This window comes from Miniopterus natalensis, chromosome 1, assembly GCF_054644295.1.
Source record: "Miniopterus natalensis isolate mMinNat1 chromosome 1, mMinNat1.hap1, whole genome shotgun sequence".
In the NCBI taxonomy this organism is placed as follows: domain Eukaryota; kingdom Metazoa; phylum Chordata; class Mammalia; order Chiroptera; family Miniopteridae; genus Miniopterus; species Miniopterus natalensis.
The window spans coordinates 82,899,469-82,925,825 of record NC_142081.1 but is presented as its reverse complement, the minus strand read 5'-3'; the positions used below and the strand labels follow the sequence as shown (position 1 = coordinate 82,925,825).

The 26,357-nt window shown below is 35.0% G+C and overlaps 1 protein-coding gene across 2 annotated transcripts in view; it reads right to left on the bottom strand.

The window, feature by feature from the left end:
- Window positions 1-26,357, bottom strand: part of UPF2 (UPF2 regulator of nonsense mediated mRNA decay) — a 108,124-nt gene that overhangs the window by 40,165 nt on the left and 41,602 nt on the right. For both annotated transcript variants that reach the window (XM_016203930.2, XM_016203929.2), the window contains exons 9-11: window positions 10,638-10,746; window positions 2,639-2,752; window positions 216-332 (exon numbers count right to left, since the gene is read on the bottom strand). In XM_016203930.2, coding sequence (XP_016059416.2) covers window positions 216-332; window positions 2,639-2,752; window positions 10,638-10,746 — 340 coding nt within the window. The remainder of the gene's footprint in view (window positions 1-215; window positions 333-2,638; window positions 2,753-10,637; window positions 10,747-26,357) is intronic.

Genomic DNA, 26,357 nt, shown 5'->3' with positions numbered 1-26,357 from the left:
TTCACAAATACTATTAACTCACTGAGATGAGAGCCAAGTAAGAAAAATTCCAACAACTCTCCAGGAATGGCAGCTCATATGTATGGGATGTTCGAACTGAGGTAGAAATGTTTATGTTTATATGGCAGAGCAAGGTAAGAGGCACTGGTCAATATTTTTAACCCCTCAAATAAATCAAGAATCTCAAGCTTTTGCTAGGATTCTCAAGCCCTTACCAAAAGTACACTGGTCCTCAAGTGAGATTCTGGAGATCTGAAAAGAAATCTTCCACATGTTTCCAGTAGGGTGCATGCCATTTCAATATGGTGATGGGAAAAATCTGAGAGAAGCATCTGTAATAATAATAATGATGAAAAACCACAAAGACAATACTTCAATCCTATTAGAGAAAAAAAATATTATATTTCTAATTTGTGTAACAACTTTAAAAAATCAGTATAAAAAACAAAAGCTAGTCTTTTAGTTTAACAATCTTCATTGCTGGGCATCTTTTGTGTTTCTCCATAAAAATCTTACCTAAAAGCTTCAATATATTTAATGTCTTTCCTTTTAGACAGCTATATGGAAATTAATATCAAAGCTCTTTCTAAATGTATTATTAAATGCCACATTTAAACACATCACAATACATAGCTAACATTTTCTAAATGACTCTGTGTTAGTTATTTTTAAAATTCTGACTACAAAAGACTTATTGTATGAAAGTTACAAACACAACACATTACCACATTTTAGTAGTATTTATCCTCCCAATCTTTTACTATGCATATTTTCTAAACCAAAATAGATTCAGACATATCACATCATTTGATATTTTGTTTTGTTTTGTTTGTTTGTTTGGGCTAACTTGAATATTTTCCCATGTCCTTATTTATCTTACTATGGCATGATTTAAAAGTACTACTGTATAACATAAACTGTACTAAAACTTAATTGATTCTTATTTATTGGACATTCAAATTGTTTAAAATTTCTTGCTATTATAATGATGTGACAAACATCCATGTAGATAAATCTGTACACACATTTATGATTATTTTCTTAAAACCAATTTATAGAAATGAAATTTCTGTCAAAGAAATATACCCTTCCAATAAGTTTTAATACTTAGTCCAAAGAAATATACTGTTAAAATTATTCCTTTCAATTATAGTATTGAGGAAACTTTCACAATCCCTCATAAAATGCTGTTCAGAGTTTCCCTAAATGTACTATAGTATCGTGAGATGTTCCAAGTAGACCTAGAAAATTTAACCCCTTGAATATTTACAATGACTATTAGTATTTTAAACACTAATAAACCATGCTGTAAAGAAATTTGTTTAATTTGTTTAACTCAGGGTTTTCCAAATATACTTGAATCCATGAGACCCATTTTGTGTGATATACCTAGTAATATCCCAAGGAAATCAATTTGATAGTATTATTGTTAATAATGAACAATTCCATATATAGAATTATTCCATCTAGCTGCATCAACTTTACCATACATATTAGTTACTGATTTCTAGTTTAAATTCCATTGTGGACAAAAAACAAAATTTGAATAATTTCAACCTTCTCTTATTTGCTGAGACTTTCTTTACGGTTGATTTTGGTAAATGGTCCATTTGCATTTGAAGACACTGTAAATTCTGATGCTATTGGGTATAGTGCCAATTAGATCAAGATTGTTCATTGTGTTGTTCAATTCTGTATATACAGTACATACTAATTTTGTCTGCCTGTTCTTTCAGCTATTAAAAAGTATTTTCAAGTCTCCCACACTATGATTGTGGATTTATTTCTCTTCTCCCTGTCAGTATTTGCTTTATATATATTTTCAAGCTACATTATTAGATGCATACTAATTCAGGAAGTAACACGTTCATTGCTATCAACTAACCTTTTTTTATTTCTTTTTTTTAGAATATGTTTTTATTGATTTTAGGGAGAGAGGAAGGGAGGCGGAGAGAAAGAGAAACACTGATGTGACTGGCTGCCTCCTGCTCACCCCATACTGGGGATAGAGCCTACACCCAGGCACGTGCCATGATGGGGAACTGAACCAGTGACCTTTCAGTACATGGAACCAACTGAGCCACACAGGCCAGGGCTAACCTTTATTTCTAATACAGCGTCATGCCTCAAAGTCTACTTTGTCTGATAATAATGCAACCAAGTGTCTTTTGAATAGTGCTTCCATGGTATATTTCCCCCATCTTTTTACTTCAGCCTTTCTGATATTTATAAAGGGGTGGGCAAAAGTAGGTTTACAGTTGTACAAATACTACAGTAAATAATAATACAAGAACAAACTGTGTTTCACGTACTCACAACTATAAACCTACTTTTGCCCAAGCCTGTATGTCTCTTATAGGCAGCATATAGTGGTGGTGTTTTAATCAAGCCTTATAGTCCTAAGGCTTTTACTTGACGTATTTTGTCTTATATTTCACGCAATTACTGTTACAGTTGTGTTTTTGTATCTACCATCCTATTATTTGTTTTCTATTTTGCTCATCTGTTTAATGTTCCTTTTTACTCCCTTCTTGCTTTCCTTTGGATTAATCAAATATTTTTAAATTATTTTTCTAGCATTTGTAACTAAAACTATAAACTTGTCTATTAAAAATAATTCAAATAATTCAGCACTAACCTTTAAACAATGCAGTGTATCATTTTTTGTGAACATCTTAAACTTAGTTAGTTCTCCAATAAAACGAACAGTTTTGTTCTTTGTTTCAATATTGATCTGGTCCTTTTTTCGCACCTACAAATTAAAAGAGATACTCCTTAGATAATTAACATTTTGAAATCTCTTTGGTAAGAACTGTTATTTTAATAATACTGAATTCACTTCAATACTTTAAGTAAATTTGGGTATAGTTTCTTGCAATATTCAAACTGTTTTCAGTTAAGGCAAAACAAGCTCTATAGAACACCAGTGCCAGAATGTGCTTTGCACAAACAGTTCCATAATCAAATAATGCATTTTATCAGGCTTAAGAGGGTCTCAAAATAAGAAATCTGTTGAACTTAATTCAATGTTTCTCAAATTTATTTGGCAACATAAATCCCCCCTTGGAAATGTTAACTCTGACTAGTTAGCCTCCCATTTTATTAATATATAAGGAACACACTTTAGGAGATGCTGCTTTATAAATAATGAACGCCGAGAGCTCACTTAAGCAAAAATATTATGAAGGCTCAGTTGGTGTATTATGGTGACAAACTATATATTGCATTTTTATTAAAAATTCATTATAATAAAATTTCCAATATAACTATTCTTTTTTATTACCAGTCACAGTCATATATCAAAGCTCAAGTCCTTTGCAAATATAACCCCCTACTTAGGCACATATATGAAGAAATACAGAATATGACAAAATCCTATTACAACAGACAATGTGAACAGACACCTCAAGATAAATGTAACTGAATTTAACCTAAGAATTATATTTTCAAACCTACAGACTTGAAACCTTTTATTTGAACAATAAGGACAAAAATATGTTGGTGCCTGAACTAGTCTGGTGTTCTCTTCTTTTTCAGAACACTATCGTACTTGTTCCACATAACAACATTCTAAAAGGAACAATACCTGTTACAATTCTGATCTGACAGTTAAGACAACAATAAAAGAACACAAACCTAACAAATCACTTGGCCAAGGATCAGCACTAAAATCCCTGTCTTCTGTTACTTGAGAATTCCACTACACTAGTATGTGCTGGGGTTTGAAAGAGGGCCTAACCTGACCAGCAGCTGGACAACTAATAATAATCATTTATATATAAATACTAAATTCTACATACTCAGGCAGCTAACACTTAAATAAAATTTATCATCTTCATTTTTAAGGACCTATTTTCTATAGCATGCAGAGGTGGTATTTAGACCTTTTAGATCTTCAGTGATCATTTTTAAATAAAACTGCTTACTCATTAAAAAAAAAAAATTAGCCCGGCCGGGCGTGGCTCAGCGGTTGAGCATCAACCTAGGATCTAGGCGATTAGGGTTCGATTCCCGGTCAGGGCACATGCCTGGGTTGCGGGCTCAATCCCCAGTCGGGGGTGTGCAAGAGGCAGCCAATCAATGACTCACCACTGATGTTTCTATCTCTCTCTCTCCCTCCCCTTTCCTCTCTCTGAAATCAATAAAGATATATTTTAAAAAAAAAAAATTAGAGCTCACTATAAGTGTATTTAATCTAAAGCATCAATAAAACTGCATCAGTTCAAAATAAAATCACAAAAACTTAACTTACAGAACTTTAATCACATCATGTAGGAATTCAAAATAGCTTTGGGATTAGAGACAAACAGGAAAAATAATAGAACTAACTAGATTCTAGTTTCTAACATTAAACAAAATTATACTGAATAAACTTGACTGTTTTAGCCTTGCAATTTAGAAAAGAATGTAGCCTTCATAAAGACCCTTTCACAAATATGTTTGATCTTATTAATTTTTTTTACTTTGTGAACTCCTAGATAGATTAAGAATGTGGATCCTGGACCAGATTTGCTGGGTTTAAATCCCAGCTCTATAATTTACTCACTGTTACTTAAACTCTATGCCTCAATTCTAACATGCCTAGTAGGGCTGTTGTCTTAAGTGAATTGGTATATGCACAGCACATGCAACAGTACCTACAAGAACCAGGAAGAGCCCAATAAATATTAGCTACTATTAATTTTATCTATATTTGTATCACTAATACATGGACACTAAATGTTTACTGAGTAAACAAATAAATGAAAACGCTTAATGTTTATGTATGTACTGCAGAGACAGAAGAACAAATTGTCTATGGTCAGACCATCTAAGTAAGCCCTTATGGTCATTCTGTGCCATTTTTTGAGGGTATATCATCTTGCACAATTCACATTTACTCCCTGAACCTGTTGGTTCGCTTGGTAAAAGAGGATAAAAATAAGGGTGGTGGTGGTAGTGGTGGTGGTAATGATAATAACTATACTTCACTTGATAATAAGCAAGTAATATACGAGACAAAGATTATACAATCTTTAAAATGATGTTTAAGAAGTGTTTTAAATGACACTGTAAAATGCTTCTGCATGAGAAATAAAGAATGGAAAATGTACATACAATATAAATTCATCCATGAAAAACTACTGAGGAATAAAAGTAAAGAAATACACTAAAATATCACTGGGGTTTGCTTTTAATTGATGAAATTATGTGGTTGTCCTGCCTTCTTTCTACTTAATATGTTTCATATTTTCTAAATCATCCACACTAAGCATGTATTTATTTTAGAGTTAAAATTTTTTGAGACATTACTGAATTAAAATATATATAAATAAAATATATATGAAAATTATACATCGTTAATTCATCTGCATTTATTTTTGCAGAAGTGGAGTTTTTTTTGTGTGTGTTTTTTGTGTTTTTTTGTTTTTAATTTTTATTTTTTTGTTTGTTTTTTTTTAAATATGTCTATTGATTTCAGAGAGAGGAAGGGAGAGGGGGAAAAACAGAAACATCAATGATGAGTCATTGATTGGCTGCCTCCTGCATGGCCCCGACTGGGGATCCGGCCCACAACCCGGGCATGTGCCCTGACCGGGAATTGAACCTCGATCTCCTGGATCATAGGTCGATGCTCAACCAATGAGCCACACCAGCCAGGCTGCAGAAGTGTTTTGACATACCTTTTGATCAAAAGGAGTCAACAAATGAGACTGGAAAATATTGAACGACGATTCAGAATGAGTTAGTCTTTTTTTTTGCATAAGTTACAGTCTTTTGAAAAGCCTTCAGGTTTTTTTCATATAAAAATAAGGGAATGAGAGAATTGATTTCTAATATTTCATTTGAAAATTCTATAATTTTGTCATGCTAGTGAGATTGTATCTTTTTAACCTCAATGATATTTAAGAGTAACTGGATAATACACTATGTTACATGTTTTAAAAGCTGTAATGCTCAGTAATACTTAAAATTCTATGATACTCCACTGCAGTTAAGAGCTTATGCATCCTGAATCACCCAAGGAGATTTCTAAAAACATGTATATGTATTTCCCAGTCCTACTACTTCCCCTAAATATTCAGCTTCAGTGTATCATTTTTGAAATGCTTCCTTATTTACATAATCAATCATCTTTAGCAAAAATGGTGCTTACAGCTAATTCATTAATGAGAGCTGAAATTGAGATTAACTGAATAACTAAATTCATATGCATTATTAATAAAAAGCCTTAAGATATGTCAACACATAAAAAGAATTTCCAAGGCCTATCATTCATTATTTTCCTATCAAAAGAACACTCCCGCACCCAAATGTCATCTATAATAGACATACTTTCTGTTCTCCGTAATTTGTTCATTTTGTTTTAAATAAACTTTATTCTCACAATCACTCAACTAATTTTTTGGAAAATCTACTATAGGCTAAATACTAAGTAAGCACTAAGTCTATAAACAAGTAAATTTTCCTTCAAAGAAGCTTATTTTATTCTGTGGACCACTAATCTCCAAAGTAGGATGGGCAAGACTCTTGATCTACAGGAGTGTGGGGGAAAAATTTTTTGGAACTTCTATTTTTGTTTTTGTTTTTTATATAACACTTTTCAATTTAGTATTGTATGTTTTATAATGTACATAAAATACTTGGTACAATTGCAAATGCATATAATTTATAAATAAATATACCTATATTGGGATATGTGGTTAACTTATTTTAGCAAGAGAGGCTTATTTATAAAGCTAAAAGAACACTAATTTTAAAAATGTCAATCAGTTACAAACAACCGTGTGGTAATTGCCGGGGTGAGGGAGAGTGGAAGAGGGTATGGGGGGATAAATGGTGATGGGGAAAAATTAAATTTTTTTTAAAATGTCAATCTGTGAGGGTGATATGCTTATTTATATTTTATATAAAAGCTGTCCCCTCCATTATCAGAGAAGTAGATTGTGCTAAAAATTTAGAGAACACGGAGAACTAAAAAAGAAAAATTATTTCTCACTATTCAAAGATAGTCACTGCTAACATATTGATAATGCATTTTAACGTAACTTTGTTTATACGTGTAAGATTTTATAGCTTGCTTTTTGCCCCCTAAAAGTGCTTTCTCTATAAAATGAAAACTTTTTGGTAAATACCACTTTCAATGGCTCTATATCACTTTCTTAATCCATTGTTTGGCTTTTAGGCTATTTTCCACTTTTTTCCTATTACAATTCATGATATGAATAAAGCACTGGGGGTCTATAGAACTGTTAGGACAGATTCTCAGAGTTGTCCAATTTATGAATGCCTCTTAGGCTTTTGAAACATATTGCCAAATTCCCTCTCTAAATTTCTATCATAGTATATGTGAATGATTTCATTTCTATTAGCTTTACTACTCTGCCAGTCAAATTAATGAATCTGTTGTTTTAACTAGAATACTAGAATTTCTTTGACTACTATATGTGTTTCATGCAGTTCTGCTAACCAGCTTTATTTCTCAGGTGAGATTCTTAAGCAAGGTCAAATGAAATCAGATTGTCACAATATGATGGAGCTAGATAGCAGAGATGGGGGATATACCTGGTTAAAAAGCTATTCTCATAATTCAAGCTATGGAAAATGGAAGGCAGTGGCAGTGGGTATGAAGAGAAAACCCTAGATTTGAGAAGGTGTTATAGAAGACAGTATCAACAGAATTTTGTGACCACTGGCTCCTAAATGTCAGAGGGGCAAAAATCGAGGTATTTCTCTTAGTGATCAGATAAAATATATTGCAAATTTACCGGGAGAGTATAGAAGTTGATATAATAAGGAAGAGAAGGATAAAGACATTTTTTAGAAGAAATTAATGATTTTACGAACATTATTTGGCTAGAAGTACATGAGAACTTACTAAGCACCAGGAGAGAGGTTCTGGCAAGAGATATGTATTGGAGGTTGCTGGGAAAGAGATGTTAACTGAACCCCAGGTAAAATGTGTTCCATCAAAAAGGAGGGTGAAGGAAGAAAGTCTGAGGAACACCAACACATAAACTCAGCTGGAAAAAAGAGCAAAGGACACTGAGAATGGTAGTCATAAGTAAGAACTAGGAGAAAGTGGTGGGAGAAAAGAATTACTATTACAATGATATCTGTGTCTGGGCAATGTGTGATCAACTTTATATGCATTATCTCATTTAATCCTTAAGAACAATCTTGTTTTAAAAGATACAATTATTATCCCCATTTAATAGGCAAGGAAACTGAGGTTTAGAACACTTAAGTAACTTGGCCAACGCTAAGTTACAACGCTAGCATGTGGTACAGCCAGAATGAGAGTTTCCTAAAAAGCAGAAGAGTCCAGCAGTTTAGAATTTGCAGAGACATCAACTAACATTAGGCAATTAGGAAGACACTGGTGGTCTCTGCCAGGGTGCTATGATGGTAGAACAAAGGATAAATGTCAGCAGTAGAAGAGACAAGTATACTTTAAAAAACTTGAACAATGCCTGGCTGGGCATGGTTCAGCGGTTGAGCCATGGATCCAGGAGATCGCAAGCTCAATTCCTGGTCAGGACACATGCCCAGGTTGCGGGCTCAATCCTCAGTAGGGAGCGTGCAGGAGGCAGCCAATCAGTATCTCTCTCATCACTGATGTTTCTATCTCTCTCTCCCTCTCCCTTCCTCTCTCTAAAATCAATAAAAGATATATTTTAAAAAAAAACAAAAAACAACTTGAACAAGAAGGAAACGGAAGAGAATGGAGGGGCAGGGAGGGGGATAGGTTTGCTTGTTGCTATTATTTTATTTTCATTTAAGGATATTAGTGTTAAGCATACTTATAACCTAATAAAAAGTCATTGGCAAAGTGTGCAGATTTGGGGGTGGGGAACAAACAGATTGTGGAAAAAGTAGGTGATCAATAACTTCAAGTTCCCTTTCTCCTCTCGCCTGAAAGCAGTGGTTACCAAAGTATTCTCCTAACATTGATATTCTTCTAGTTGCTATCAGTAACAAAATATACCAGTTCCTTCAACTCCCATTCCAATTTTCAAAGGTGAGAGGGGAAGTATACATGAATAGAATTTTCTTAATTTTAAGTTTCTCACCAAAAGCACTAATTACGTTTGGTGCAGCAACTTGTGTTTTGTTTAATTTTGGATTTGGTTGAGGGCATATGCATTTACCTCAATATAATACAATCATACTGTCTGCTAGTAAAACAGTTTTTCTTGTTTGTATAATAAGATTAAATATATCAACAAGAATATCATGGCTTCTGATGCATCTGTCCTTGAACTAGTAGCATTTATCAAAGTATGTTCTTTGAGTGGCTATATATTTAACTCCCTCCAGAAGGTTCACAGTGTACATTACCCTATTAAAGTTTTCAGACTTCTTATAATAAAGTAAAAACAAAATCATTTAACTTTCTTGATCTCAGTGATTCCAAACTTCCTTAAACATAGGAACCTGCCTTTACTTAATACTATGAAAATCTGAAATATACTTTAGCAAAAGCTGGCCCAGAAAAATGTTAACCACAAATCTCATATTAACAGATTAACACCTAGGACAAGAAGCCTTTAGAGATGGTCCCACCCATCAATGATACTTTCGCCTTTCTCTAAACTCAAGGTAATGACTCTCAAGTCATTTGGCAATTAAGCATGCAATTCCTTATAATATGAAATATATTTAGGGTTTAAATTTTTATTTCTCTTCTAGCTTTTCTGAGTGCTTATGCTTTATCTCCCCAACTACATAGTGAAAGTCCCGACCGCAGGAATTGTTCTCTGAGTGCTCAACAATACTGATTTGTGTAAAGTGCAATAAAGTGCATATTGAGCACAGCAAACATTTATTTGCATTCCAAGCAACTTGCTATAAAGCTAAATTTTGTAAACACAATTTTTCCATTGGCTAACAACATAAAAACTTTAATTTCATGTCTTTTCAAAGTCTACTAATGTTCACTTTCAGTCCTCCAATGTATCATTTGTTTTCAAGACTATATTTGAAACTTTAACACCTCCACAAGATAACTGGGTAACATGGGTTTTGAAAAACCACTAACAGGCAGTCAGTCTACTAAGACTCCTGGGACCGGAAAGGGAAGCAAGTTGTCTGTAACAGGTCCCTGGTACTTACCAGGGTACTTTTTAAAGAATTCACCAGTATCCAAGGTAAAGATTCTTAAGGCAAGAATCAATAAAAACATGGGCTACAACAGCATTCACTGAGATCACATAATTTGTGAAACCTCACGTGCCCCAAACATTTGGAACCCCGAAACCTAAACAGGCATCCTACAGGCACTATGCCCTGACTTGTAATGGCCAATCCTGTTTCTTCTGGGAACACCAATGAGGTCTGCTGGAGGCCAATGGTGTGACCTTGGAGAATGGTGTCCACTTTACAAAAGCAAAATGTGCAGTACCTACAATGGGGAAACAAGGTAGCAGCAACAGCTCAACCGCAAATTGGAATATCACTTAATCTTTTCAAGCTTTGTTGAGTAAATTTATATTTAAAAAATTTAGAAGACCTATATTCTGAACTCTCAGACCACTATCGAATTTCAAAAATATGCTTACCAATAAAGTAATCATATTCTTAAGCTAAAGAATCTTCACTCAACTTTCAAGTATATGTATATATGTAAATTACAAAATAAATGCTTAAATACATACATGAAATCTGAAATCCCCTCTCAGCATGGAACAAAGATCCTCTGCTACATCAGACATGCAGGGATGCAATGTAGCAACCAATCTCGCATAAAATGGTAGCAAATCCAACCTGCAAAAGTTATAGGTGATATGTGTAAAAGAAAAGACAGCAGAAATAATTCATTAAAAAATTTAAACTTCCTCAAATATATTCACAAATTAGATGATTATAAAAACTAATAATCATACAGACATGCCTATTTATTGCCATCATAATGAAGTACACAGAAATTCAGTCTGCCTTGTGAAAGCTTATTAATAATCCAGTATTCTCCATTCAGTGCTTTAATCATACATTTGCAATTTTACTTAGTATGCAATTTTAATAAAATACAGAATATCAAGTGAAGAAAACTCTAAGTTTTTACATACTCTAAATTTTTAATCACATAATTACCGAGTAAACGAAGTTAACTTGAATAGTGCGAGACAGAATCCTTTTAAGCCATTTCCTTTACCTATCAATGGATAAGTTATTTGGAAACATCGATGTCTAAGGTAAAAGGGTAACCAATAACCAAAAAGGCATCTAAGGGTAAAAATCATATCACAACCCACATACTAAGTGACATATTTTATTCACTACAGAACCCTCTCAGATTCTCATGCAGTGCCTATTTACTCTTACTTTAGACAATAAATGGCAAATACGTGGTTACTCATGCTGCCATCCCTTTTCATTATCAGAGAACTTTCTCATCAAACTTGGATGTAGAATCCTGCTTAACACAGCACTCCGGGCAACCACTACCAATCAAAATCAACACACGAGCTAAAATTTACTTTCCATTCCTGCCATAGACATTACTTTATAAAACTTGATTATTCAATAAGTCAACACTCAGCAGATCAGACACTAAAGATGAGAAGCAGTGAGAAACTAATTTAAAAAAAACAAAAAAACCGCTGCATTGACAGCAACAAGTAATAGGAGCTGACAGTGAAGAAGGAAGCTAAGAACTATAAAAATTCAACAAAAGAGCCCCCAAATGACAATAGCCTGAAGACATTTAGAATGCAAATAATCCTATGGCTTAATTATCCCTGAATCTATCACTATAGAATAATACATGAAAATGGTTTAATCATCAGAGAAAAGTCTGCATAACATGAAAGGCTTAGAATTAGATCTTGAAAACTCCCAGCATGGACAGATTAAGCCTTAGCTGGAAGAAGGGACATAGTGAAGGAAGAAAGAACGCAGATAAAATTTGAAAGGTAGGGTCAAGAAAAGGAAAGTACTCAAATTCATGCCTAAGACCTCAAAAACTTTATATTTCTTTTACCATTATAATTTCTTTTAAAAATTATCACTTATTTAATTCTTACTAATGTGCCAGGCCCAGTTTTAGGCATCTAACATACATTATTTAACTTGTTGATTCTATGAGGTGGACATTATAATCATCATTTCAGAAATAAGGGAACAGATGTTAAGAGAAGTAAACAACATGGTGGCTTTATAGTGGATAATTCAATAAGCTTTTTAAATGCATCATATCCGTCTTTAAAGAAACAGTGAAAAGTACAATCTAGTATAGAAAGATCTGAATCAGAAAATTTAATGGTAAATTTTATTTTAAATGTTTTATAAAAATTATTTCAAAAGTTGTATCAATTGAAGGTTATGCTCCTGTCACACAAAATGCACACATGTGGGTCACATCACTCCTTGATGATATTACAAAAGTGAGATATTACTGTAAGATACTCTCATAGCCCGGCCGGGCGTGGCTCAGCGGTTGAGCATTGACCTAGGATCCAGGAGATCAGGGTTCGATTCCCAGTCAGGGCACATGCCCGGGTTGTGGGCTTGATCAATGACTCTCTCATCATTGATGTTTCTGTCTCTCCCTCTCCTTTCCTCTCTCTGAAATCAATAAAGATATATTTAAAAAAAAAAAAAAGATACTCTCATAAATATGTAATAATTTTCTGAATGTCTGCTAGTGCAAAAAAAAGCCTAGGGCAAACATTTACTTTTCTTGCATAATAGAGCGATTCATGCCAATACCAAATTTACTTGCTAAATTTCCAAACTTTAGTTAGAATATCATAATTTAATGTATTATAATTATGTCAATTAGATTATTAGGTTTTACTTTTTTCTTTTCCACATAATCAACTGCCAAATACAAATATAGGACTCTAGACCTATGCTTAGGTTCATCGCTTCCAACTACCACAACTAAAGGTCAGAAAAATTAGGATGAGTTAAGGTCATGGGATAACAAAGAGCAATGCACTAGAAGTTAGGAGACTTGGGTTCTAAGTCTCTCAAACAGTACTCCTGTGACCTCACAAACTGATCTGACTTCATTTACTATTGTCTTCTGCTCACTGCTCTCACCAGCCCCTCACTAATTCTCAACACAGCAGGCAAGCCCTCACCTCAGAGCCTCCACACTGGCTGTTCTCAGGTAGCTGGAGTACAGCTCTAATTCCCCAAATATCCATTCATGCTGCTAACTCCCTCAGGAAGCAAGTCAGTCCCAATGACACCTCCTCATTGAGATACATTGTGAATGCTCCACTGAAACGTAAATCCACCCACTCCACTACTCCCAATTCCTGTATCCTGCACTATTTTTAAAGATAGAATTTATCACCTTCCAACATATTATATAATTTACTTACTTGTTATGTTTATTGTTATCTTGTTTGTCACCCTTCCCCACTAGAATGTAAGCTCCACGGGAGACAGTTTATCAACTCTCAAAACAGTGCCTAGATCATAGCAGGTGCTTAATAGACACTTGTTAGATAAATGAATGTCTCTGGTATCTCACATATTAAGTATATTGTTAACTTTTAGTCTATTCTTCACCATATTAAGAAAATATCCTATTTTTATACGAATATTAAACTTGATCAAGTTTTATTTTATTAAACAAAAGCTCATTTATCAAATATCTTTTATGCAATTAATGAAATATTCATAGGCCCTGGCTGGGTAGCTCAGTTGGTTAGAGCATCATCCCAATATTGCAAGGTTGCAGGTTCGATCCCTGGTCAGAGAACATTGAAGAATCAACCAATGAATGCATAAATAAGTGCAACAACAAATTAATGTTTCTCTCTCGAAATAAATTTTAAAAATTTTTTTAAAGAAATAGTCATATAGTTTTCACTACTAACATTATATATTAATAGGTTTCCTATTTGTTACATATATAATAATAGGTTTCCTATTTAAAATATTTCAGCCCTAGCACCGTTAGCTCAGTGGTTAGAGCATCAGCCTGTGGGCTGAAGGGTCCTGGGTTTGAGTCCAGCCAAAGGCACGTATCTCAGTTGCAGGCTCGATCCCGGGCCCTGGTCAGGGCGTGTGCAGGAGGCAACCAATTGATGTCACTCTCTCACATTGATGTTTCTCTCTCTCTCTCCCTCTATCCCTCCCCCCCTTCCACTATCTCTAAAAAGCAATGAGCAAAAAGTCCTCTGGAGAGGATTAAAAATAAAAAAATATACATATTTTCATTCCTAAGATCAATCCTTTTTGATCACACAAGATATTTATTTATTGATTTATTTAAATCCTCATCTGAGGATATATTATTAATTTTAGAGAGAGAGAAACATCGATATGAGAGAAACACAGGTTGCCTCCCATATGCACCCTGATCAGGGATCAAACCTAGGTATGTGCCCTGACCAGAAAGCGAACCTACAACCTTTTGGGGTATACAGATGATGCTCCAATTAACTGCGTCACCTGGCCAGGGCTAGATTTTTATTTTTAATATACTATTAAATATGATTTGTTAGTGGTTTACTTAAAATTTTTATATCAAAATTCAAAAGTGAGATTGGTTAATACTTTTAACTTTTCTCACTTTTTTTGTTATAAATTTTGCCTATTTCTGAATATTATGAAATGGCAAGTTTTCTTTTTTATGGTCTGGAATGAACAATATAGCAGAAAAAAATCACTTGTTCCATAAAAGACTGGAAAAACTCAATAAAGCTATCTAGTCTTAATCTATTCAAAACAAAATATAATTTTTTACATTTTTCCCATGATAACTCATCTATTTTGTCTTGAATAATTATAAAATGTGTATTTTTTCCCAACAATTACCTGTTTCACTGAGATTTTCAAGTAGTTTTTAAATATTTCTAGCATATCATAACTCATTTCTTAAACTTTTTAATGTTCTCTTCTTTATGTTTTCTAAATGCTTCTCTATTTAGATTTTTTGAAGAACCAGCTCTTGAGTTTTTAAATTTTAAAATTAATTTTAATCTTGGTTGTCTTTTCAATGTATTTTTCAATAAAATTTCAGATTATAACTTAGCATCAAAAATAATTTCAACTAGGTCATTTCCTTTTTCTTCTTTTCCTGGGCAAGACCCTTACGTTTTGCTTCATTTTTTTCTTTTTCCAACTAGCTGAATCTACTTCAAAGCTTTTTCCTAGCCCCCCAAAAAAGGTAGGTATAGCTATTTATTTTAAAGTAAAGTAGTCTGTGCTATCCATTCAGGCTCCCATCAGTGCACTAACACCACAGATAAGTGTTTTCAGCTTCAGCACAGATTTAAAGCATAGTTTAAGGATTCCCTGGAAGATCTGAACTCTTTTAAGCCTTTCCAGGTAGTGTGTAATCCTCGTATTTGTTTCTTTTGGAATTGGCAACACGGAAGTTAGATATTTCATTCTCTCAGAATCCCCTACTCCCTATTAAACTCAACACATCCTTCTCAAACTAACAAGTTCCTAAAATTCCTCTTTTTCCATTACACTTTTACAATTAGATAGATAGCTGAAACTAAATGTCATTCTGCCCTACTTAAATCTTCAAGTTCTATGACTCTTCATTCATTACTTCACAAAATAAAATCCCTAATGTTATAAATAATGTAATACATTTTTTCAAAGCTAGTCCTGCACAAGCGTGCTTTTCTGTCTTTTCTACCTTCTCTACAAATGTGAGCCTGAAAGAAAATGGAGTGCCAAATTCTGTATCAATCACATTAAAGTTATTTAAACACAAATATAACATTTTAATCAACATAAAGAGCTAATTTCTGTGTTAAAATTTAAGCTAGGTATGTATTTTATTTGACTTTTCTGAAAGTCAACTAGAAAATAACCTTATATCTTTCCTTTGAAAACTGAATTCTATAATCATCTAAGAGAGTGATAATTATTTTACTAAGAGTTAATGAGTGAACCATTTAAAAGGATGTTTTTTCCTTACATAATAATAAAACCTTGCTTATACTTTCAAGGCCTTTTGAATCACACATTTTAAGTATTCTCCTAGAAGTTAATGATCATCAAGTTAGTAGACATCCAGTCACCAAGTACAAGCAATAACAAGAATTCAGGAACAAACACACATTTGCTACTTGAGGGGGGGAGGGGGTTCTTAAAGGCTTTTATCTTATAATCAGTTTCCTAAAAGAAACTTCCAGCTTTTTTTCTTTTTAATATCTAAAGAATTTCTCTAGCCAGTGTAGCTCAGTGGGTTGGGCATAATCTGTCCAACAAAAGGTTGCTGATTCGATTCCCAGTCAGGGCACATGCCTGGCTTGCTGGCTCTATCCTGATCCCCAGTAGGGGGCATGTAGGAGGCAGCCTATCAATGTCTCAATTTCACAGCAATGTTTCTCTCTCCCTCTCCCTCCCTCCATCTCTTTAAAAAAAAAAAAAAAAAAAATCAATGTGATCTAAAGAATTTAACTGTTGAAAGTTACAAATTTTATGTGTTCAAAAATGCCTGGAAACCTGAAACCCTAATCAGAAAAAATATATATACCCCTATGTTCATAGCAGCACAGTTTACAACAGCTAAGATCCGGAAACAGCCCAAGTGCCCATCAGTAGATGAGTGGATAAAAAAAAGCTGTGGGACATCTACACCATGGAATACTACGCAGTTGTAAAGAAGAATAATCTCGTACCCTTTGGGACAGTATGGATGGACCTGAAGAATATTATGCTAAGTGAAATAAGCCAGGCAGAGAAAGACAAACATCACATGATCTTGCTTATATGCGGAATCTAAAGAATTTAATAAACAGATGAACAGAATAGATTCAATGACATGGAAGCAAAGATCAGACTAACAAATGTCAGAGGGATGGAGGAGGGCAGGTGGATGGAGGGGGAGAGAGTAACCAAAGAATTTATATGCATATATGCACAACCCAAGGTCATGGACAATGGTGGGGAGAGGGACTGGGGAGGGGGATGGGAAAGGGTGGAACAGGTCATTGGGGAGAAAAAGGGACATCTGTAATATTTTAAACAAAAATAAAATTTTTTTTAAAAATGCCTGGAAAAAAATGACAGAAAACTGTTACCAGTCAATTAAAGAATATAAAGGATTTTCTTCATAGGAAACACTAAAGCAGATGATGATTCAAAAAAGATGAAATATAATATACAAAAGACTGGGGTCATTTACTCTGAAATCAATATCCAAATGCTCTGAGACTTTTTTCACAATGTTGATGTTCCCAGTGCAACAGTGCCATCAAGTGGTATAACATACTAATAGATTTCCCACAAACTCATTTTTTCGTATATCCGAATTCAGCAAGAGGGAGGGGAGAGGTTCAATTAGCAAGTGTCTCATAAAAACTCCAGCAACCTCACCAAAAAAAAAAAAAAAATTGGACCAGGAAAAGTTGTTCAAGAATCAAGAGAAGTATTCTGCCTGTAAAGAATATTCTGCTTATATTAATCTAAAGAAAATCTGAACATCCACCTGCTAAAATCTGGATAAATCTATATGGCTTCAAAGTCACTAAACCAATACCAGATTTGTCTATATTTAAAACAAGGAACTAAGAGATCCCTAGGTACTTCCCCTGATTCTGACTTTACACTAATAAGTTTGCTAGGTGAGGGAGCCTTCTGAGGTGCTAGGAGTGATTCTAATCTTGATAACATATGTATAATTACGATATAAACACTTCTGTGAAATTTCAATTACATGTGTGTATAAATGTGTAAATTAACTATAAAATAATATCCAATTAAGGGAAATTCTAGATGTCCTTTCTGTCGAGTCCTTCAAATTAATAGACTGAGCAATAAAATGCCAGCTTTTTGAGATTATTTTAACCACTATTCTTTTTTTAATGATTCTAGAGAGGGAGGAAAGGAGAGAGGGAGGGAAGGGGAAAAGAAAGGAGAGAGGGAGAGAGAGAGACATCGATCGGTTGCCTCCTCTACGTTCCCCAACCAGGGATCAACTAGGTATGTGCCCTGACCATGAATTGAACTCACAACCCTTCAGTGCACAGAAGACACTCCAATCAACTGAGCCACACCAGCCAGGGCCAACCACTATTTGTTTAATAAAGGAAGAAGATAACTGAAAGTTAAAACCTTTAAAAATTGTAAAGATGGACTAAATCAAATTTTAAAACTTGCACTATAATTGATACCAAGAAAGTAAAAGATAACTCATAAAATGGAAGAAAATATTTGCAAATTATATCTGACGAGGACATGTACAAAGTATAAAGAACTCAAAACTTAACAAAAACACAACATAACTGAAACGAGGGCAAAGGATTTAAACAGACATTTCTCCAATGAAGACGTACAAATGGCCAATATGCACATGAAAAGATGCTCAAAATCATTAGCCATTAGTGAAACACAAATCAAAACTATAATGGGATACCACTTCATACCCACTAGGATAGCTATAAGCAAAAAGAGACAACAAGCAGTGGTGAAGATATGGAGAAACTGGAATTTTTCAATCACAGCTGTTGGGAATGTAAAAGAGTGCAGCCACAGAAATTTGGCAGTTACAAAAATGTTAAACATAGAGTTACCATAAAACACAGCAATTCCACTCCTAGGTATATATACCCAAGAGAACTGAAAATATAAAAGGTACACAAAAACTTGTACACAAATAGTAACTGCAGCATTATTAACAACAGCTAAGAAGTAGAAACAACTCAAATGTCCATCAACTGATAAATGAATGGGTAGGTAAATAAAATGTGGTACATCTATACAATAAAATATTATTCAGCCTTAAAAAGAAAAATTTAATCAAGGCTACAACATGAATGAATCTTGCAAACATGCTAAATGAAAGAAGCCTGGCACAAAAGGTCACATATTATATGACTTCATTTATATCATATATCCAGAATAGGCAAATCCATGAAGACTAAAAATATATTAGTGGTTTCTTAGGGCAGGGGGAGGGTAGGCAGAGACAGAATGGGATTAACTGCGAACAGACATAAGGTTTCTTTTAGGGGGACAAAAATATTTTACAATTTGATTGTAGTGATGGTTGCATATATTTAGAACACTTAACTGTACACTTCAAATGGGTGAATTGTATGGTATGTGAATTATATCTCAATAGAGCTTTATTTTTCCCCAAAGAACTATAAAGAACCTTATGAGTTACCTAATTTAGTGCTTCCCAAACCAAACTACACACACTAGGTAAGATTGTTAAATTCTCTACCACAGACTATTTATATATACACATATATAACACTCTTGGTTCCTTATAGTCCTAGGCACTCAAATTACTATTTAAATAATTCATTCTTGTTTTGTTAGCTCATTTTTTTGGTCAAGATGAATGAGCTGGATGGATGAAGGAGGAAATCCTGGCCACAAAAAAGAATAAAGATATTCAATAGGATTCATGTAATTGGGTGAGGGAGAGAAAATGCCGCACAAAGAAGGAGACAGTTTACTAAAAGGTCCTTCCTACAGGGACTAGGTGGGCATGGGAGGATAATGAAGCTAGGTGAGAACAGGAGCTAAAAGGAGCTAAGTTTTTCCTTGCCCTTCTCTCCCAAAGTGTCCCAGCTTGTCCCTAAGTCCACAGGGCTCACAGAGTAACCTGCTCCTATCTCTAATACCATCTAACTGGCTACCCAGGAGACTATTCTAGCCTGCTCACTCTAGAAGCAACCCTTTTTGTTCCCTTACCTCTCCCCTTGACGGCTATTACTTTTCTCTTGTGTTCAAAGATTGGAGAAAGGTCTGTAAGTACATGGGGATGTGGAAAAAGAGAATAAGAAATAGAAGAAGAGACTTAGTAGCAGTTGACTACTATCTTTCTACTCCAGCCTCCCTAGGTAGCAAGTTATAATCCTCAGGGTCAAGCCAAATTTTGCAGGCAAGGTAGAAAGGCACCTGAGTGTCAAGGACAAAAGATCTTCAAAATTAAAGACTTTTCTAACCAAGTAAAAAGTTCACAGATATATCATTTTGAATATACGAGAACTCAAAGGATATTTTTTTCCCAAGGATTCTTCTTGAGAAAATTATTAGAAGATGAACTTCAGCAATGAAACAGATAAATGGGGAAACCAGAGAAAGAGGACTGGCAGGGAACATAAAATATTTTAAACTTTAGAACTAAGATAAAAACAAATGAGGGGGTTAGAGTGACAAATTAGAATGGAAATGTTATGTTCCCTATCCAGATATGTTATCAACGTAGAAATAAAAAAAAGGGAGAAAGAATGAAAAAGACGGAAAGTCATTAAGTTTGCTGTGCCTACTTGTACTGTTGAAAAGTTAAATATCATTCAAAGATGACAAATAATACAAGTATAAGCACATTCAGGAGTAAAAAAATACATATTAAGGAAGATAACATTATTGATTAAATTCAGATGGGTGAGGAGAGTGATAAGAGAGGAAAAAGGGGAGAGAACACAGGCTATTTTATCATTGCTCATGGGAAACAGTAAGACTGTCTAAACAATCACTAAGCAAACCTATAATCATGAAAGTAACTACTCAAACAAATATACAAAAACCATCCTAAAATCAGAAAACACCTAAACCCACATGTGTACACTAAGTAAGACAATACAAACAGATCATATAAAACTTAAAAAATTAAACTGAAAAGACAAATAATATAACAGAACTCAAACTAATTCCTATCTGTCTTAGCAAAAATGTAAATAGTTTAACTTATCATAAGAAACACTTTCAGAATGAATCTCCAAGTAAAATTCAATCAATAATATACAAAAGAGACTCAACTAAAGTGATTCTGCCATGTCCAATGTGTCTCAGTGGTTACAACATCGGCCTGTGCAATGAAAGGGCTGCAGGTTTGATTCCCAGTACCTTGGTTTGGGGTTCACTCCCTGCCTCCCTCCCCCACTCCCCACATTGGGGTGCATGCAGGAGGCAACCAGTTGATGCGTAAAAAGCAATGAAAAAAATATACTAAGGTGAGGAAAGAGGGAAGGGAGGGAAGGAAGGGAAGGGGAGGGAGGGAGGAAGGGATTCTAAAAGACTGAATATAAAAAGACTAAAGTATACTGGAATAAATGAAAATAAAAAGAAAGCATAAAAACCAAAATCGTAATACCAGATAAGTTAGTGTTTAGGACAAAGAAGCATTAAATAAGACTAACAAGAACACTTTATAATGAAAAAAGGTATAATTCACAATGAGATATAAGTTTTATCTTCACACAGCAGTTATCAGAAAAAACACATATCACCCAGCCACGCGTGGCTCAGGGGTTGAGCATCAACCTAGGATCCAGGAGATCAGGGTTCGATTCCTGGTCAGGGCACATGCCCGGGTTGCGGGCTCAATCAATGACTCTCTCATCATTGATGTTTCTATCTCTCTCTCCCTCTCCTTTCCTCTCTCTGAAATCAATAAAGAGATATAAAAATAAAATAAAACTTAAAAAAAAAATTTAAAAGAAAAAACATATCAACTGCATTTATCTTCAATTCACTTCTCTCAACTCATAACCCCAGGCTAATGGACAAAACAAAAGTCAAGGAAACACAAGACCTTAATAAAATAGTGATTTAATAAAGTAAACCTGCCCGGTCGGGTGTGGTTCAGTGGTTGAGCGTCGAACTAGGATCCAGGAGATCAGGATTCAATTCCCCGTCAGGGCACATGCCCAGGTTGCGGGCTCGATCCCCAGTCAGGGGTGTGCAGGAGGCAGCCGGTCAATGACTCTCTCATCATTGATGTTTCTATCTCTTTCTCTCCCTCTCCTTTCCTCTCTCTGAAATCAATAAAGATTTTTTTTTTTTTTTAATTTAAAAATAAAGTAAACCTGTCTGATCAATCCATTTAACTCTACACCATAAAAACAAAGAATATAACTTTTTTAAAAAATGCTCATAGGATTTTCATAAAAATTGACTATAGAATAGGCCACAAAGAATATTTCAAAAGAATTCCAAAAAGTAAAAATAATACTATTCTCTAATCACCGTGCAAAAAAAATAAATTAATTAACCAAGTCAGAAAACAAAACAAAAAGTCTCACGACATAAAAATTTCAATTCTCTCTCAAATATCTCATTAGGTAACCAAACTAAATAAAACTTAAAATTAAAGAAACTGATATTAGAGAATTTCTAGAAAACATAAAAACAGAAATTATCCCATGTCAAAATTAAGAGACACAGCTAAAACCATGCTTAAAGGACAACAATATATTAAATGCCAAAAAAGGAATAAAATGAATGAAACCAAAACGGAAAAAATTAACAAAGATAAAGGCCAAAAATAATGACTAAGAAAACAGTAAAACAGTAGAGTAAATACATAAACAATAAATCCAGAAGCTCACTTTCTTTCTTTCTCCCTTCCCTCCCTCCCTCCCTTCGTAAAAATAAAAAAATAAAATGAATAAACCACTAGCTAACATAATCAAGAGGAGAAAAAAGAAAAAAAGGTGAAGTACAAATACAGCATTGTTCATAACAGTAAAGAACAGAATGTCCAAAACAGTTAAATATAGTACATACATTAAAAAGAAACAATGCATCTTTAAAAGAACAAGGGAAATTATGTATTGGTATGAAAAGATCGATCGCCAAGATAACGTTCAGTGAAAAGAGTAGTAGAGTAATAGGTACAATAAGTTGCCCTTGTGTAAAAATCAGGAAATATAAGAACCTATAAGTGTATTTTCTTGTCCTAAATGCAAAAGAAACTTTGGAAGGGTACACAAGAATCAAGACAGTGGTTTCCCATTAGGATGAGTGGGAACTAGGTAGATAGGGAGACCAGGACAGAAAGGATACTTTTCAGGATGTAATGTTTTATACTTCTGAGTTGTGAGCCCTGTGGGTATATTATTTTTTTAAAATAAATTTTTTAATTTGCATATGACCAACATTAACTCATCAAATATATTCAAGCACTTAACTGTATAGCAAACACGACACCTGTTGTTGGAGATGTACAAATGAAAAGGTCTAGTCTTCTCTTTTAAAGAGCTTACAGTTTTTTACAGTGTGGTACGGATACAGGCGGCAAACCAACATTGTGATATAATGTGCCTAGCTCTTCATATGAAGACACGTTGAAAGTGCTACAAAAGAGCACCTATATCTACATAAAAGAAATAAGGGGAGATTAAAGACGGCAGCAGACTGAGTGGAAGCTACACTGACACTTTCCCTGGACCAAACTGGAATTACAACTAAAATGTAGAAAAACCATCTTGAATAATCAACTGCAACTGAAGACGAGCTGGAGAGCAACCTCATAACCAAGCACCTAAAGTGGAGACCACATAGAGACTGGTAGGAAGTGCGGAGGTGCAAGAGGGCTGGGGGGATCCCAGAGGCAGCAGCTGAAGGTCCAGAGGGACATCTCAGCTGTGAGGGTTCCCACTGAAGATTCTGGAGCCTGAACCCCAGGATGGGCTTCCCAGACAAGAGTACCAAAACTAAGAAAGGTGCCCACATAACATTTGGCTGTGAAAAGCAGCCGGGTTTCTATCTCCCAGGGAGAGGTGGCTGCACTGCGGGCACCCTCTTAAAGAGCCAACGCACAAAATTTTGTGTGCAGCCATTCACCTTGGGCTTCAGCAGAGGGAGGGCAGAGTGGACTGGAGCTGTGTGAGGGGAATCTAGCATTGTGGGCTCTGGAGATAGAGCTCACACCCCTCTGGATTCCTGTGCCAACTCATTTCCCCATACTGTAGAGGACATCTTTCTCAGACATTTTGTTGCTTTTGCCTGGGGGGATAAGCAAGAGCCCCACCCTGCCAGACAACCTCTGGTCCTACTCAGAGAAGTTTCTACAGCCTGAAGCTCATTAAGAGGATCAGATTAATCAGCCTGCAGGCAGAGGCAGACCTCAGAGTGCTTTGAGTCTTTGCCTGATCTGCTTCTGGACCTGGACCTTGGAAAAACAGACTTTGGTGTGCATCTTGGTCCTGTCCAAACGCACTCAGCCCCAGCAGAGGAGACCTCAAGCTGAGGGTTGCTGATAGCTCCAAACAGGGTACTCGGGCCAGTCACAAACTGCATCTGACACTGGCCTGCACCAGAGACCCTCCAAAAAGACTGAGAATCCTAGCAGATCTACCTAATACATAGAAACAACCCAAACAGGCAACCAAAATCGGGAGACAAAAAAACAAGCCCCAAATGCAAAAACAAGAGAAGCCTCCGAAAAGAAAGCTAAATGAAATGGAGATAAGCAATCTATCAGATATAGAGTTCAGAATACTAATTATAAAGATGCTCAACAGCATGAAAAAATATATAGAAACTATGAAGGAAATTAAGAATGACATAGCAGAAATAAAGAATACATTGGAAGGAATAAACAGTAGATTAGAGGAAGCTGAGGGCTTTTGTTTGCTGGGAGTTTTTTTATTACTGCTTCGATTTTATCAGTTATTAGCCTATTCAGGTTTTCTGATTCTTCCTGATTCAGTTTTACATGACCTCACTCATATGTGGAATCTAATAAACAAAACAGACTGAGGAACAAAAGAGATCCAGAGACATAGAAGCATGGAACAGGCTAATGAATCTCAGTGGGAAGACGAGGGTAGGTGAGTGGGTAGGGAGAGATTAATCATAGAATTTATATGCATATATACATAACCCATGGACATAGACAATAGTGTGGTGAAGTCCTGGGGGGGGGGGCGCAGATGCAGGGTAGAGGGGAATAAAGGAGCAAAAGGGGGAATATCTGTAATACTTTTAACAATAAAGATAAATTTTTATTTTTTATTATTTTTTTTAAACGTCTTTATTAATTTCAGAGAGAGGAAAGAAGGGGGAGAGAAAGATATAGAAACATCAATGAGAGAGTCATTAATCGGCTGCCTAGCCCACAAACCGGGCATGTGCCCTGACCAGGAATCGAACCCCAATCTCCTGGATCCTAGGTCAATGCTCAACCGCTGAGCCAGGCCCGGCAGGGCAAGATAAATTTTTTAAAAAAGAAATAAGGATGATTATTCAGTGAAGACAGCTCTGATGCTAAGACTTAAAGGCTGAGCCAGAGATTTTCAGAGGCATAATAAAGGATACCCCACAGATAGAATAGAAAACAGAAGCTTGGAAGTAGAGAGAAGAAAGGGTAGTCAAAATATCATTACAGATGAGGATTTTCCAAGATCAAGAGTGGCTAAAGAAGTTGAAATGGCGTATAAAATGCCATGGTACTTGATCTTATCTTTAGTTGTCAGGCACTGTGCTAAGTGCCAGAGATAAAGAAGTACACAGGGCCATTTCCTGCAGCTTATTTTAGAGGTCAATGTCCAGGAAAACCAAGAAAGAGATTTTTGCAGTAGTTTGATGTGTGTCTCTGGCTCTTTGCACACACTGTTGCCTCTATCAGAAATGCTCTTTCAACATTCCCGTTCCTCACTCATCCCTAGTCTAGCTAATTCCTTTCTCAGAACTCAGATTAAATGACCTTGTTCCAGGCAGCCTTCTCTCACCCCAGAATAAATCAATCAGTTCCACTTGCTATATACTTGAAAGCATGCTGAGATTCTTCTTGGTAATTGCACTTAGATTTCCTAGTCTTCCTATCCAAACTGTAGTCTGCGTGAACACAAGAGACAAACCTCTCTTGTTCGCTACTGTATCTCCAGCACTAATCACGGTATACAGCAAACCCTTAATGCAGCGATTTTTCAACCTTTTTCATCTCATGGTGCAAATAAACTAATCTAAAATTCTGTGGCACATCAAAAAATATATTTTTTGCTGATCTGACAAGAAATTTAGTATAATTTTGATTTGCTCACATTGTTGTGTTGGCTGTTGTCACTTTTTTATTTGACAATCTAAGGGAAAAGAAGTCAGTGCCTCTGATTAAATAGTAAGGTACTGCATGTTTTAAAAATTCTTGCACATACCAGTTGAAAATTGCTGCCTTAATGAATCAGTCAATGAGTGAAAAAATTTTAGAACATAATTTAATCTTTCCTGATCACTTAGACTGATTATGAGAAACCTAAATTAGCCCTGGCCAGGTTGCTCAGTTGCTTAGAGCATCGTCCAGTACATCAAAAAAGTTGTGGGTCTGATTCCCGGATGGGGTGCATAGGAGGCAACAGGTCAATGTTTCTCTCACATTGATATTTTTCTCTCTCCCCCTTCTCTCTCTAAAAAATCAATTAAAAAAACTATATCCTTGGGTGAGGATTTTTAAAAAACACCAAAAACCTAAATTATTATATTTATACCTTTCAGGTATGTAAGACTCTTCCTCATGGCTCCAGAATGTTATACATTCATTTTAAGTACTTGTATCTTTTATTTTTTTTCTTCTCCTCTCAAACTAAACTTTAAATTGTTACTTCCTACTACTTTCAAGTCTGTGGTTTCTAGCAGATTCCAACTACTCCTAATCTGCAGATAACTGCTAAGCTAAAAGCACATAAATTCAGCAATAAAGGACATAACTGGTATAA